Source organism: Antechinus flavipes, chromosome 1 (genome assembly GCF_016432865.1).
Source record: "Antechinus flavipes isolate AdamAnt ecotype Samford, QLD, Australia chromosome 1, AdamAnt_v2, whole genome shotgun sequence".
NCBI classification, from domain to species: domain Eukaryota; kingdom Metazoa; phylum Chordata; class Mammalia; order Dasyuromorphia; family Dasyuridae; genus Antechinus; species Antechinus flavipes.
This window is the reverse complement of record NC_067398.1, coordinates 79795667-79807435: the sequence shown is the minus strand read 5'-3', so window position 1 is coordinate 79807435 and position 11769 is coordinate 79795667. Positions and strand designations below refer to the sequence as shown.

General features: G+C 41.1%; 1 protein-coding gene across 4 annotated transcripts in view; it reads right to left on the bottom strand.

Annotated features, from left to right (window-relative positions):
- Positions 1 to 1650: 1650 nt before the first annotated feature.
- LOC127553824 (inter-alpha-trypsin inhibitor heavy chain H4-like) overlaps positions 1651 to 11769 on the bottom strand; it is a 30009-nt gene continuing 19890 nt past the window's right edge. The window contains exons 15-21 of one of the 4 annotated variants that reach the window (XM_051984848.1): positions 11169 to 11360; positions 6202 to 6246; positions 4278 to 4487; positions 3546 to 3723; positions 3132 to 3283; positions 2358 to 2448; positions 1651 to 1857 (exon numbers count right to left, since the gene is read on the bottom strand). In XM_051984848.1, coding sequence (XP_051840808.1) covers positions 1773 to 1857; positions 2358 to 2448; positions 3132 to 3283; positions 3546 to 3723; positions 4278 to 4487; positions 6202 to 6246; positions 11169 to 11360 — 953 coding nt within the window. In that variant the 3' untranslated portion in view covers positions 1651 to 1772. The remainder of the gene's footprint in view (positions 1858 to 2357; positions 2449 to 3131; positions 3284 to 3545; positions 3724 to 4277; positions 4488 to 6201; positions 6247 to 11168; positions 11361 to 11769) is intronic. The other 3 variants (XM_051984864.1, XM_051984855.1, XM_051984874.1) reach the window with 3 other exon arrangements.

Below are 11769 nucleotides of genomic sequence, written 5' to 3'. Positions count from 1 at the left end.
ATTAGGGCAAGCCTAGGAAGCTCAGCTAAGTGACCTGGTCATTAGAACTGCAACCAGGTAGGATGTGTGGTACATGGACATGGTTAGGAGGGGAGGAATAGGGAAAGGAAGCCATCTGGAGAGAGGGGCAAGATGAAAACAATATGGGAAGTGAAAGAATTTCAAAGCCTTTAAGTTCTAAAGTGGAGAATTGCCTTAGTCACATGTTGCCAACATGACTATCACAATGACTTTATTTTAAATTTGTGCCCAATATTCCTGCTGATAATGTGTGTATCTGTTAGTGTGCCTTGAGTATATGAGGAAAATGTTTTGTAGCTACTCTTCTTGTTAAGTCCTTCTACTAGGTCTTCACTTTGAAGCATTTTTCCCCCCTACTGACTAATAATTCAAGGTACGAGAATCAGTGCGAGTTGTAGAGGTAAGGACCACTTCTCCAGGACCATTCCAGCCTGAGTTCATAGTTACTCCTCTAAGGGAACTGATGTAAAGTCTTGACTAGCTCCCTGGAGGCCTCAGGATCAGTCAGAGTCAGGATAAGTAAAAGTCCTTGGTCTTTAGGGAGAGAAGCAGGCAAACTGTGAGCCCAGGGCTCACAGTATGACTGGAGATCATTTAATGTTTCCCCCATGTAGTGTAGCCAGTCAGCTAAATACTTTAACACCAGTAGGGATAGCAATGATTATTGTAGCTGATGTGAAATATGCTCGTGTGACTACATCTAGCCCAACAGTAAATATATGGTGAGCTCATACAATGAAGCCTAGGAATCCAATGGATATTATTGCTTACATCATTCCTATGTAGCCAAAAGGTTCTTTTTTGCCTGCATAGTATGTGACAATGTGAGAAATAATTCTGAATCCTGGTAGAATTAGAATATAAACTTCTGGGTGTCCAAAGAATCAGAATAGATGTTGGTATAGGATTGAGTTTCCCCCTCCAGCAGGGTCAAAGAATGTTGTGTTTATAGGAGTTTTGCCAAAGATCTCTTCTCCATTCTGGAGTCCAGAATATCCACCTTTCTCCTCCTCATCCTGCTGTCAAGTGAGTCTCTATGCTCTGTCACCCCATCCTCTAATCCTTGCCTAGATTATCTTAACCCAAACATTGAGCCAGCACCAATGGTGAGAAGGGCCATTTTTCCAAACACATGCTAATAGAGTCATTGTCTTATATTGAATAGGTAATTAACCTTAAGTGCTCAGTTGTCTGATTCAAGCACACCTTTCTCAGAGTTACAGCTCTTTACAAACTGAACCAAAAGTTTGAGTGGGACTGATAAGGGCAATACCAGAGAAATGACTCATTTATTCTCTGGTGAACGAGGAGTTAACCATCTTTTTTTTTTTCCCAAAAGTCTGAAGAGAAAAATTATTTAATTCCTTGTATTTGAATCCTCAGAATCTAACCTAGATGATTAGTAGATGTTTGTTGATCAATTGATTGAAAGATCTCTTTGGGGCCAATTTATTGGCTATTTGGAGCATCTGTGAATTTTGGATTTGCATCTCAAATTGGTCCAGAATAAATTCCTGAAACCAATATCCATCTTCCTCCATGACTGACTCCATACTTCATTACAGAATTCAAACACCAAAGACATTTCCCACCACTGTCCCCCATAAAATGAGGCATCACACACAGAAGTGCAGAGAAAGACTTTGCTTTATACCATCTCCCCACTCGGGGCAGCTGCTGGCCCTATTTGCCAGCATTTGGATCAAGCATAGGGACCAGAAAGGTGCAGCTGACCCTGATTCTCTTCTATCTCATAAAGGCTCCTCTAGATACCAGCACGATAACTTTGGCAGTGGGATGGTATCCCTGCCTCCTTGGAAATCCAACAGGGACTTTCTGCAAAACACACAAACACAACTCATCAGAAAATCTTTAACTAATTATTGGGGTTTTGTTAATTGTCTAATGTCTCTGGTATTACATTAACTAATTTTTTTGTCTTCAGTTCTCTATGATTTTCAAATTATACATCTTTGCCTTTTTTGCCTTTTTTCTCCTAGCTTCCTTGTTTTTTATCTCTACAATTCACTTTTTTGAAATTAATTCAGTTCTAATTAACTGGATTTCAGAGATTTTTTTTTATCTATTTGGAATATTTGGAAGATTTATGGGTTCTGAATTATCTGGGTATAGCACAATATCCCATGGTTGTCTAAAACTATCAGAAACCACTTGGTCAAAGGTATCACCATTCCTTCTGTAGTCAGACCTGTATTTGGGCATTAGACCCTGAACCTAAGATTCTCTGAGGATACAAAAAGAAGAAATCAATGGAACAGAACCCAGACACCCTCACTCCCACTCTAGCCTGGGATCATAGGCTAGTTGATAGTTACCTGGTGACTGTATACGTCTTTTCCCTCACACTCAGCTCCTGCGTGTCTTCAGCTGTACTTGGATTCCACTGCAAGTCCTGGTAAAACTGGCCTGAGAAGCAAGAGATCATGAGGACATATTAGAGGAAGAGGAACAGAGAATGAAATGTACATACACAGAAAGGAGAAGGGACCAAGAAGGAGAATATCAAGACAGTCAGAGAGTAAGAAAAAGAAACATACAGAAAGAGAGAGCTAGAGAAGGGGAAAGAGAGGCAGAAATAAAGGCAGAGAGAATACAAGAAAGAGGCAGAGAAACAAAAACTCCCAGAAAGAGATAGCCTTTGAATGCATACTGGGGCGAGAATTCCTGAAAGGGGAGTATTGATAGATGTTCAGAGATGTGAGTGGATTGTCAAATGTCACAAATGAGAAGAGCATGCTCAGAGAGTGGGATATGAACTGAGTTGGAGAATGTTACGAAGGCAGGCGTGACATACAGGGAACTGGGAGGAGGAGAGATGATGGGATGAACAGCACATCAGGGATGGTTGGGAGAAGCAGGGGATGGTAAGGGCACAGGGAACATTCTGAGAGGTGGAGAGTCACCGGGGTGGGTGGGTGATGCTGACAGATGATTCCAGAGGGGAGCATTCAGAAAGGAGGTGATCAGAAAAAGGAAGTAGTCCAAATGGAGAATAGTTTTAAAAGGGGGGGAGGGTGAGTAGTAGGATTAGAGAAGAAAGTGTTTAACCAAGAAGTCACAGATTTCAGTGGACGGTATTCAAGTCATACCAAGAACTCCGCTGGGTTGGTTGGCGAAGTGACCTGGATCATTTATGAAGAGCCGCAGCCCAGGAGTAGGGTGGTCCAGGGACACCAGGCCAATGGTGACTTTGTCCGGATTACTGAGCAGTAGAAGGCCATTTTCCAAGGTCATCTTCAGCCTGTAGAGAAACCAAGGTTTTAGCACAGTAAAGGAATAGCCAGGGGGACAGTTCAAAGTTTGGGACGCAGTAATCACAAAAGGGATTTCTGCCTCTCTAAGTGTAAAGAAGCAGACACTCTTCCTTCTTCTAAACAAAGGGCTTGACTCTTATCCACAGGCTCCCCACACCTCAAGAACTTGGGGATCCTGCCCATTTCTGCTGGTTAAGTGCCGACCTTTCCTTGGTTAAATTCTGAATCCCTTACTGCTCCAAGACTTACCCCGGCATCACCAAGTAGAGTGATCTCCATTGATAAGAGGAGCTTTTCCCACCACTGCCACGAGTCACCACGATGCTGTCCTGCGTCACACGCACCTTCACCTCAGGAGTCTTGTAGCTCACCTGGAGCCAGACAAACTTATCTGTGCTCCCCTCATATTTGCCAGTCACTTTAATGCCTGGAAACCCACAAGATCAGAAGAATTGAGAGCAGCACTCAGGACAGCAACAAATCACCTCCTCTAGGAAGCCCATCCTGATTAACCACTCTTGTTGTGTAAAACCTTTCCTGTGGAAGACAGAGTCCTCTTTGGCAAGTCTGCTGAAAATAGGTCCTGCCAGCCCTAACTGATCATCTCCCCTGCATTTTCTCTGTCCCTTAGGCTTGGTCCTCAATCATTGGGGTCCATTTGAATATAGCTTTGCAAAGGGCCTTTTTCTCCTTTTCTGTGTGGGTGTTGTCTACCTTAGGAAAGCACAAGCCCACTGATATTTTTCTTAGGCAAGATGTGGAAGGTATAAGGGAGAAGAAGACTTTACCTCTGCCTATGGAGAGTTCCCAATCAGAAGGAAGAACTCCCCAACACTTTGTTCTATGTTCTATCATAATGAAATGGTAGAGTTTGTACAGTGAAGGGTGTATGGGGAACTAGACATTTCTGAGTGTGTGTATGTGTGTGTGCACGTGCACATGTGCACGTGCACACTCACACAGCTAAATGTGTTCACTTACCTTGGCCAGGATCAGAAAAGAGACTTTGTGGGGTCTGGGAGAATCCCTTAACGTTCACACACATCGTCTGCTCAGTGTGGTTGTTTCTCAGCAAGATAAAATGAGGGGACCTTTCCATTGAGAGAGTGGGGGAAGGAACTGGGACATTGTATAATTCTGTGTTAGTTTGAAAATGAGAACTATCTGGAAGCAATAAAGATGTTCGGGGATCTAAGGAAGAAACAGAAAAACAACAATAACATTTTAGTTTACAAATCTCTTTTTCCACAACAGCTCTTTGAGCCAGCATCATCATGCCCATTTTAAAGATGAATTAAATGAGGTTCAAACAGATTAAGTGACCTGCCTAAGTATAGGTAATATGCATTGGATCTAGAATTTGAGCCCAGGTGTCCAGGTTCTAAGACCAGCGTTTTTTTCCATGAGAATCCCTAGACAGGGATAGGTCTCTTGCTAGAACAGCAGTAGATTACACAAAATATCTGATTTATCTCTGATCTTTCAGTCTGTTCTGAGTCTTCTCTCCACTTTTCCTTCCCTCTTTCATTCCTTCCCCCTGACAAATAAATCCCTTGGGGAAAAATATTATAGAAAGCTTCATGTTTTTGAAAGGGAGTGGGAAGAGGATTGAGATAACAGAGGATACCATAGCCAATGGTTCTCAAACTTTTGTTTTCAGTATCTTTATCCTATTAAAAATTATTGAGGATCTCTCCAAAGCGTTTTTGTTTATCTGGATTATATTTATAGATATTTACCATATTAGAAATAAAAACTATTTTTGAATTTGTAGACCCTCTAAAAGGGTTTCAGAGATCCCCAGGTGTTGGAATCCTTACTAACTGCTAACTAATTAGAGTTGATCTAATCTTACAAGAAGATGTTTTGGGCAGAACCTGAAACAAGGTACTAAGTAGAACTAATTAATACAAGGCTTGTGTTCACACCTTTACTCATTGGAGTTCAATGAGTTCACACCTCCCTTGAAGCTCTTTGGGAGCATAAATAGAGCTTCAATGGGCCAGTCAGGGAAGTTCTTCAGAGTGAAGAAGCTACAAGTCGGGATTTCAGCAGAATTACGCCAGAAGCCCTCTCTTCAAGGCAAGACAGATTCAACTTGGTACTGGCTCTGGAGGCTGAAGAAAGCAGAGGCAGAAGCAAAGGACAAAGCGGCAAGAGCTCTTGGAACCAAGCAGAGAGATAGGCCTCTAAGCTAACCAGGCTATATTGGAGATAATAAAAGATCTGAACTTTTATCACCTGGCTGCTTTTTGAGAAGAAAAAGATCACAACACCCAGGATTCTCTAGACCATACTTTGAGAACCATTGTCATAGACCATTAGGCTTAAATGATGGGTTGATTAGTTTAGTTGAATGGCTTTCTCCCACCTCTGCCTTTATATTATTTGTTATAAAGGATCATTTTCTAAATAGGGGAAGGGAATAAGATATGAAGGAAGTTGATATGAAATTTAAAATAGCAAATAATTTTTTTAAGAAGAAAAAGGAAGGCGATGCAGAGGATATGGATTTAGGGTTTTCTGTGTTCTAAGAACCTTTGTTCTGATGAACAGGGTCTAAGAGAGTATGATGCAGGGGGCTACAGTGAGAAAGGAATGAACCAGGCTTAGATCTACTCATTTTAGAGGTGTGAGGAAGGATAGAAGGGAGAAGTTGCAAGTGTGAGTAACAGTCATTTGAATTCCTTTCAAAAAATTTCCATGCTCCCTCAGCTCTGATCTTTTGTTTTGGACATCCTTCAAACTAGCACTTTTGGATATGGCTATGAACAGTATGGTCATGTTTTTGTCTTGTACTGCAGACCAAGAATAGAAAGGCTATGGATCTTCCAGCCACTGCCCCACCCAATCTCCTCCATCCAACCTTTGACATCCCCTTTGCTCTTTCATAAATCATTTTTACCAATTGCTTTGGGTGCGAGGTATGCCAAGTCATAGTCAGGTTGCACTAGGAATGAAAGAGAGAGAGAAGAGGTCAGGGACCAGGTAAATTTCTGAGGGCACAAAAGCAGAGGACAGAGGAGTCTAGGATTAAGGAACCTAGCAAATACTTCTCCTGAGCCATCTAAAGAACAAACACTTTCTGTGCAAGAGCCTGCACTAAGTGGGCCATTGCAGACTTTTAAAAGATTTAATGAGATAAAGCTATTTGGTACTGGCTAAGAAGTAGACGGTGGATCAGTGAAAAATATTAGGTCCACAAGACACAGTAGTCAATGATTATACTAATTTACTGTTTGATACACCCCAAAACTCCAGTTTCTGGCATAAGAACTACTATTTGACAAAAACTGTTGGGAAAACTGGAAAATAGCATGTCAGAAACAAGGCATAGATCAACATCTCACACCCAATACCAAGATAACATCTAAATAGGCTCATGAATCAGATACAAAAGGTGATATTATAAGCAAATTAGGAAAGCAAGGAATAGTTTATCTTTTAGATTTTTATGACCAAACAAGAAATAGATCACTTTATGTAATGCAAAATGGATAATTTTTATAACATTAAATTAAAAAGAGTTTGTACAAACAAAGCCATTACCACCAAGATTAGATCAGAAGCAGGAAGGTAGAAAACAATTTTTTCTGGTCAATGTTTCTGATAAAGGCCTCCTTTCTAAAAGACAGAAAACTGAGTCAAATTTATAAGAATACAAGTCACTCCCCAATTGATACTTGGTCAGAGGATATGAATAGACAATTTTTAGATGAAGAAATTAAAGTCATCTAAGAGTCATATTAAAAAATACTCTAAATTACTATTGATTAGAAAAATGCAAAATAAAACAACTCTGAGGGTGGTACCTCACACCTATCAGATTAGCTAAGATGACAAAAAAAAGATTATGACAAATGTTGGGGGGATATGAGGAAACTGGGACACATGCATTGTTGGTGGAGTGATGAACTGATTTAGCCATTTTGGAGAACAATTTGGAACTATGCCCAAAGGGAGGCAAATCCAAGATAGTGGAATAAAGGTAGGAACTCAGCTGACCTCTTCCCCAAACCATTCTAAATTCCTTTAAATAATGATTCCAAACAAATTTTAGAGCATCAGAACATCCAAAAAGACCGAGTAGAACAATTTCCAGCTGAAGACAATTTAGGTCAGTAGGAAAGATCTATGGCACCAGGGTGGGAGTTTAGGGTGCAGTCCCATTGCGGGCTTTAGCAGCCTAGCCCTAGCTCAGGCCCCAGCCCAAGCCCTAGCCCCAGTCTCACAATAGCAAAGCAGGAATGGATCTAGGGACCTCTAAATCAATGGCAGTACTGGTGGCTTCCAGAGCTCTCACCAAAGGTGAGACACCTTTGACACCAGAGACAGCACAAAGAACTGAGAAGGTGAGCAGAAAAGATCTGTGGAACCAGACTGGGCATTCAGCATCCAGTCCCAGTGCAGGCTAAATCAGCACAGCTCTAGCCCCCACCCCAGAGCCAGAAAAGAAGGAACAGACCTAGGGAGCTCTGAATCAACAGCATACTTGCAGTTTCTAGACTTCTCTGCCCAATGTCACCAAAGAGGACTTGGAAGGTCAACAGAAAAGGTTTTTCAGTACGATGAGAGGGCATTGGGAAAACTAGCAAACTAAGAGTAGACATGGGCAGTGGTGGAGGTGGCAGTTTCCATACCCTTTGAGCATACCCTTTGAGCCAGCAGTGTTACTACTGGGCTTATGTCCCAAAGAGATCTTAAAGAAGGGAAAGGGACTCATATGTGTAAGAATGTTTGTGGCAGCCCTGTTTGTAGTGGCCAGAAACTGGAAACTAAGTGGATGCCCATCCATTGGAGAATGGCTGAATAAACTGTGGTATATGAATATTATGGAATATTATTGTTCTGTAAGAAATGACCAGCAGGAGGATTTCAGAAAGACCTGGAGAGACTCACATCTACTGATGCTGAGTGAAATGAACAGGGCCAGGAGATCATTATATACTTCAACAATAATATTATACAATGATCAATTCTGATGGACGTGGCCCTCTCCAGCAATGAGATGAACCAAATCAGTTCCAATAGAGCAGTAATGAACGGAACCAGCTACGACCAGCGAAAGAATACAGGAAAATGAGTGTGAACCACTACATAGAATTCCCAAACCCTCTGTTTTTGTCCGCCTACATTTTTGATTTCCTTCACAGGCTAATTGTACACTATTTCAAAGTCCGATTTTTTTTTGTACAGCAAGATAACGGTTTGGACATGTATACTTATATTGTATTTAACTTATACTTTAACATATTTAACATGTATTGTTCAACCTGCCATCTGGGGGAGAGGGTGGGGAGAGGGAGGGAAAAAAATTGGAACAAAAGGTATAAAAGCTATAATTAAAAAAATAAAAAGAAATGAGCAGGCTGATTTCAGAAAAGTCTAGAAAGACTTACGTGAACTGATGCTGAGTGGAGTGAACAAAAGCAAGAGAACATTGTATATAGTAACAGCAACATTGACTAGAAAAAATTGTTTCCCAGCTTTCTGCTTCTGATCTAATCTTGGTGGCAATGGCTTAGATTGTGTGATGATCAACTACAATAGACTTAACTCTTCTCAGCAACACAGTGATCCAAGACAGTGTTAATAGACTTAGATGGAAAAATGCCTTCTGCATCCAAAAACAGAACTATGGAGAACTATAGAAGAATGCACATCAAAGCATAGCATTTTTATCTTTTTGTTTCTTGTGGTTTTTTTCCCTTTTGCTCTGATTTTTCTTTCACAACATGACTAATAAATTGTTCTACTTCAGTTTACTTGAATTGTTCTGCCTCAATTTCCTTGAATTATTCTGCCTCAATGGCAACCCCGCCTTCCTGACCATTAGAACTGATATAAATTAGGACAGAAATAATTAGTCCTGACCATTAGCAAGGAGTGAAGAATTCCAGGGATTCTTTATAGGGCTCCAGTGACCAGGAGAGACAAAGGCAGGGGGAAGGAGTAGTGCACTGATGAGTGGGGACCATAAATTCGATTCTGACAGGTTGGGGGTAAGGACCATAAATTTTGATAACTTAGGAGGACCTAGGAGCCAAGATGTCTGACATAAAAGATATGCTTACCTATCTCTAAATAACCTATCTGAAATTTATGGCTTTATAGAATGCTAATGGTCAGGGATACATTGTTGGTGGAATTGTGAACAATTCCATTCTGGAGAGAAATGTGGAACTATGTTCAAAAAGTTATCAAACTGTGCATACCCTTTGATCCAGCAGTGTTTCTACTGGGCTAATATCCCAAAGAAATCTTAAAGAAGGGAAAGGGACCTGTATGTGCCAAAATGTTTGTGGCAACCCTGTTTGTAGTGACTGCTAGAAGCTGGAAAATGAATGGATGCCCATCAATTAGAGAATGGTTGAGTAAATTGTGGTATATGAATGTTATGGAATATTATTGTTGTGTAAGAAATGACCAGCAGGAGGATTTCAGAGAGGCCTGGAGAGACTTACATGAACTGATGCTGAGTGAAATGAGCAGAACCAGGAGATCATTATATATCTCAATAATGAGACTGTTTAAGGATGTATTCTGATGGAAGTGGATCTCTTCAACAAAGAGATCTAACTCAGTTTCAATTGATCGATGATGGACAGAAGCAGCTACACCCAAAGAAAGAACACTGGGAAATGAATATAAACTGCTTGCATTTTTGTTTTTCTTCCCAGGTTATTTTTACCTTCTGAATCCAATTCTTCCTGTGCAGCAAGAGAACTGTTCGGTTCTGCACACATATATTGTATCTAGGATATACTGTAATCTATTTAACATGTATAGGATTGCTTGTCATCTGAAGGAGGGGGTAAAGGGAGAGAGGGGGAAAAATTGGAACAGAAGTGAGTGCAAGGGATAATGTTGTTAAAAAATTACCCAGGCATAGGTTCTGTCAATAAAAAGTTATTTTAAAAAAAGTGCTGCAGTATGCTGGCAAATGTTTAACAACCAGCTCTCCAGAAATTAAAAAAAAAAACCTTTTGACACTTTCACATTTAATTTGCATAACATTTTCTCCACCAATTTATGAAGTCTAGAAAATCAACAAAAACAAATCATCCAGGATTTGTACCTTTGCAAATTTCCAAAACTCATAAATATTCATACTGAAAATTGTTCCAGCATATCCCCATCTAGCATGTTAAAGTGTGCAAGACATACAAAACACCATATGTATGTCATTTAATCTTCTCAATGACCCTGGAAGGTAGATGGCATTATGGACATCTCCATTGTATAAATGAGAAACTGAGACTGAGAGGTCACACAGATATTAAGCATCCCAAACTGGACTTCAATTACATCTTCCTGACTCCAAGTCCAGCTCTATGGAGGCACTTAACTGTGATGTAACAATGGGTTGGACTAGATGACCCCGAAGGCTCTGATTGGTTCGTGTTTTCTGAGAGTCTGGTCCTATGTGAAATATTGATGGCTGAAAATCTAGACTTCAGAACCAAAGAACAAAGCAAACTAAAACTAAGAATCAATGGGATATGATGGAGCCCCGGGGGAAGGAAAAGGAGCATACTGTACCCAACTGAGAGAGAAAAGAATGTGGAAGATGTGACTTTCAGTCCTGGCCCATATCTTTGGGGAGCTAGGGAGAAGGTCAGGATACAGAAGAGGTGTCCAAGGTCAGTAAGGCCCAAGGATAAGGGAAGACACTAAGGAATGTTGAGTGTACCTCACCCACTCTCTGTGGGATAGAGTGGACATGGAGCGTCATCTTCCTTCAGAGCTTTCTGAGGTTGTTTAGGAACCAGGATTTCCCCACTCCTATCCCCTTAATGATGAAAGTAATGGTCCCAAGATGATGTTAGTAATGATGTAATAAACATCCCAAGACTAAGTTAATTGACTTACTGTCAAAACTGGGTACAGACTTATAAAAGGATTTTGCTGGAGAACGTGAAATACCCGGAAGAGGTGGAGGAGCTGCAATCCCTGGAAGAGCTAAAAGACCTGGAAAACTTGGAGGACCTGGAGGACCTGGAACACCTGCTATTGGTACGAGGAATCCTTGGCTGTACAGCATTGGTGAAGACTGGCGAAAACCTGAAAAGGAGGGGAAAGAAGGAAGGCTACCACAAGGGTGGGCAGCAAAATCTGCTCTTACTTCCTAGAAAGAGGATCCAACAGAGAGAGGCTTCCTCCACAGGGGCATTCCTCAGAGAGGGCATTTCAGAGTCCTATAACGCCTGAACCTTTGATTAAGAACTCTTTCCCAGGGTCTGGACTCCAAGGGGGTGGTGACTTGGTTAGCTCTAGAGAGAATGTCCCGCACCCACAGATGTAAATTGTAAAATTTTAAAGACATCTCCCTCAAAGATATTGACCTTACCATTCTCTCCCAAGAAATTTGATTCAGGTGAAAGTATCTTGCTGTTTGCAAGAGGTGGGGGGGGGGAAGGGGTAGGCATCTCCCTAAATCTGAGGGTTACTGTCTCATTCATCTTGGCTACTA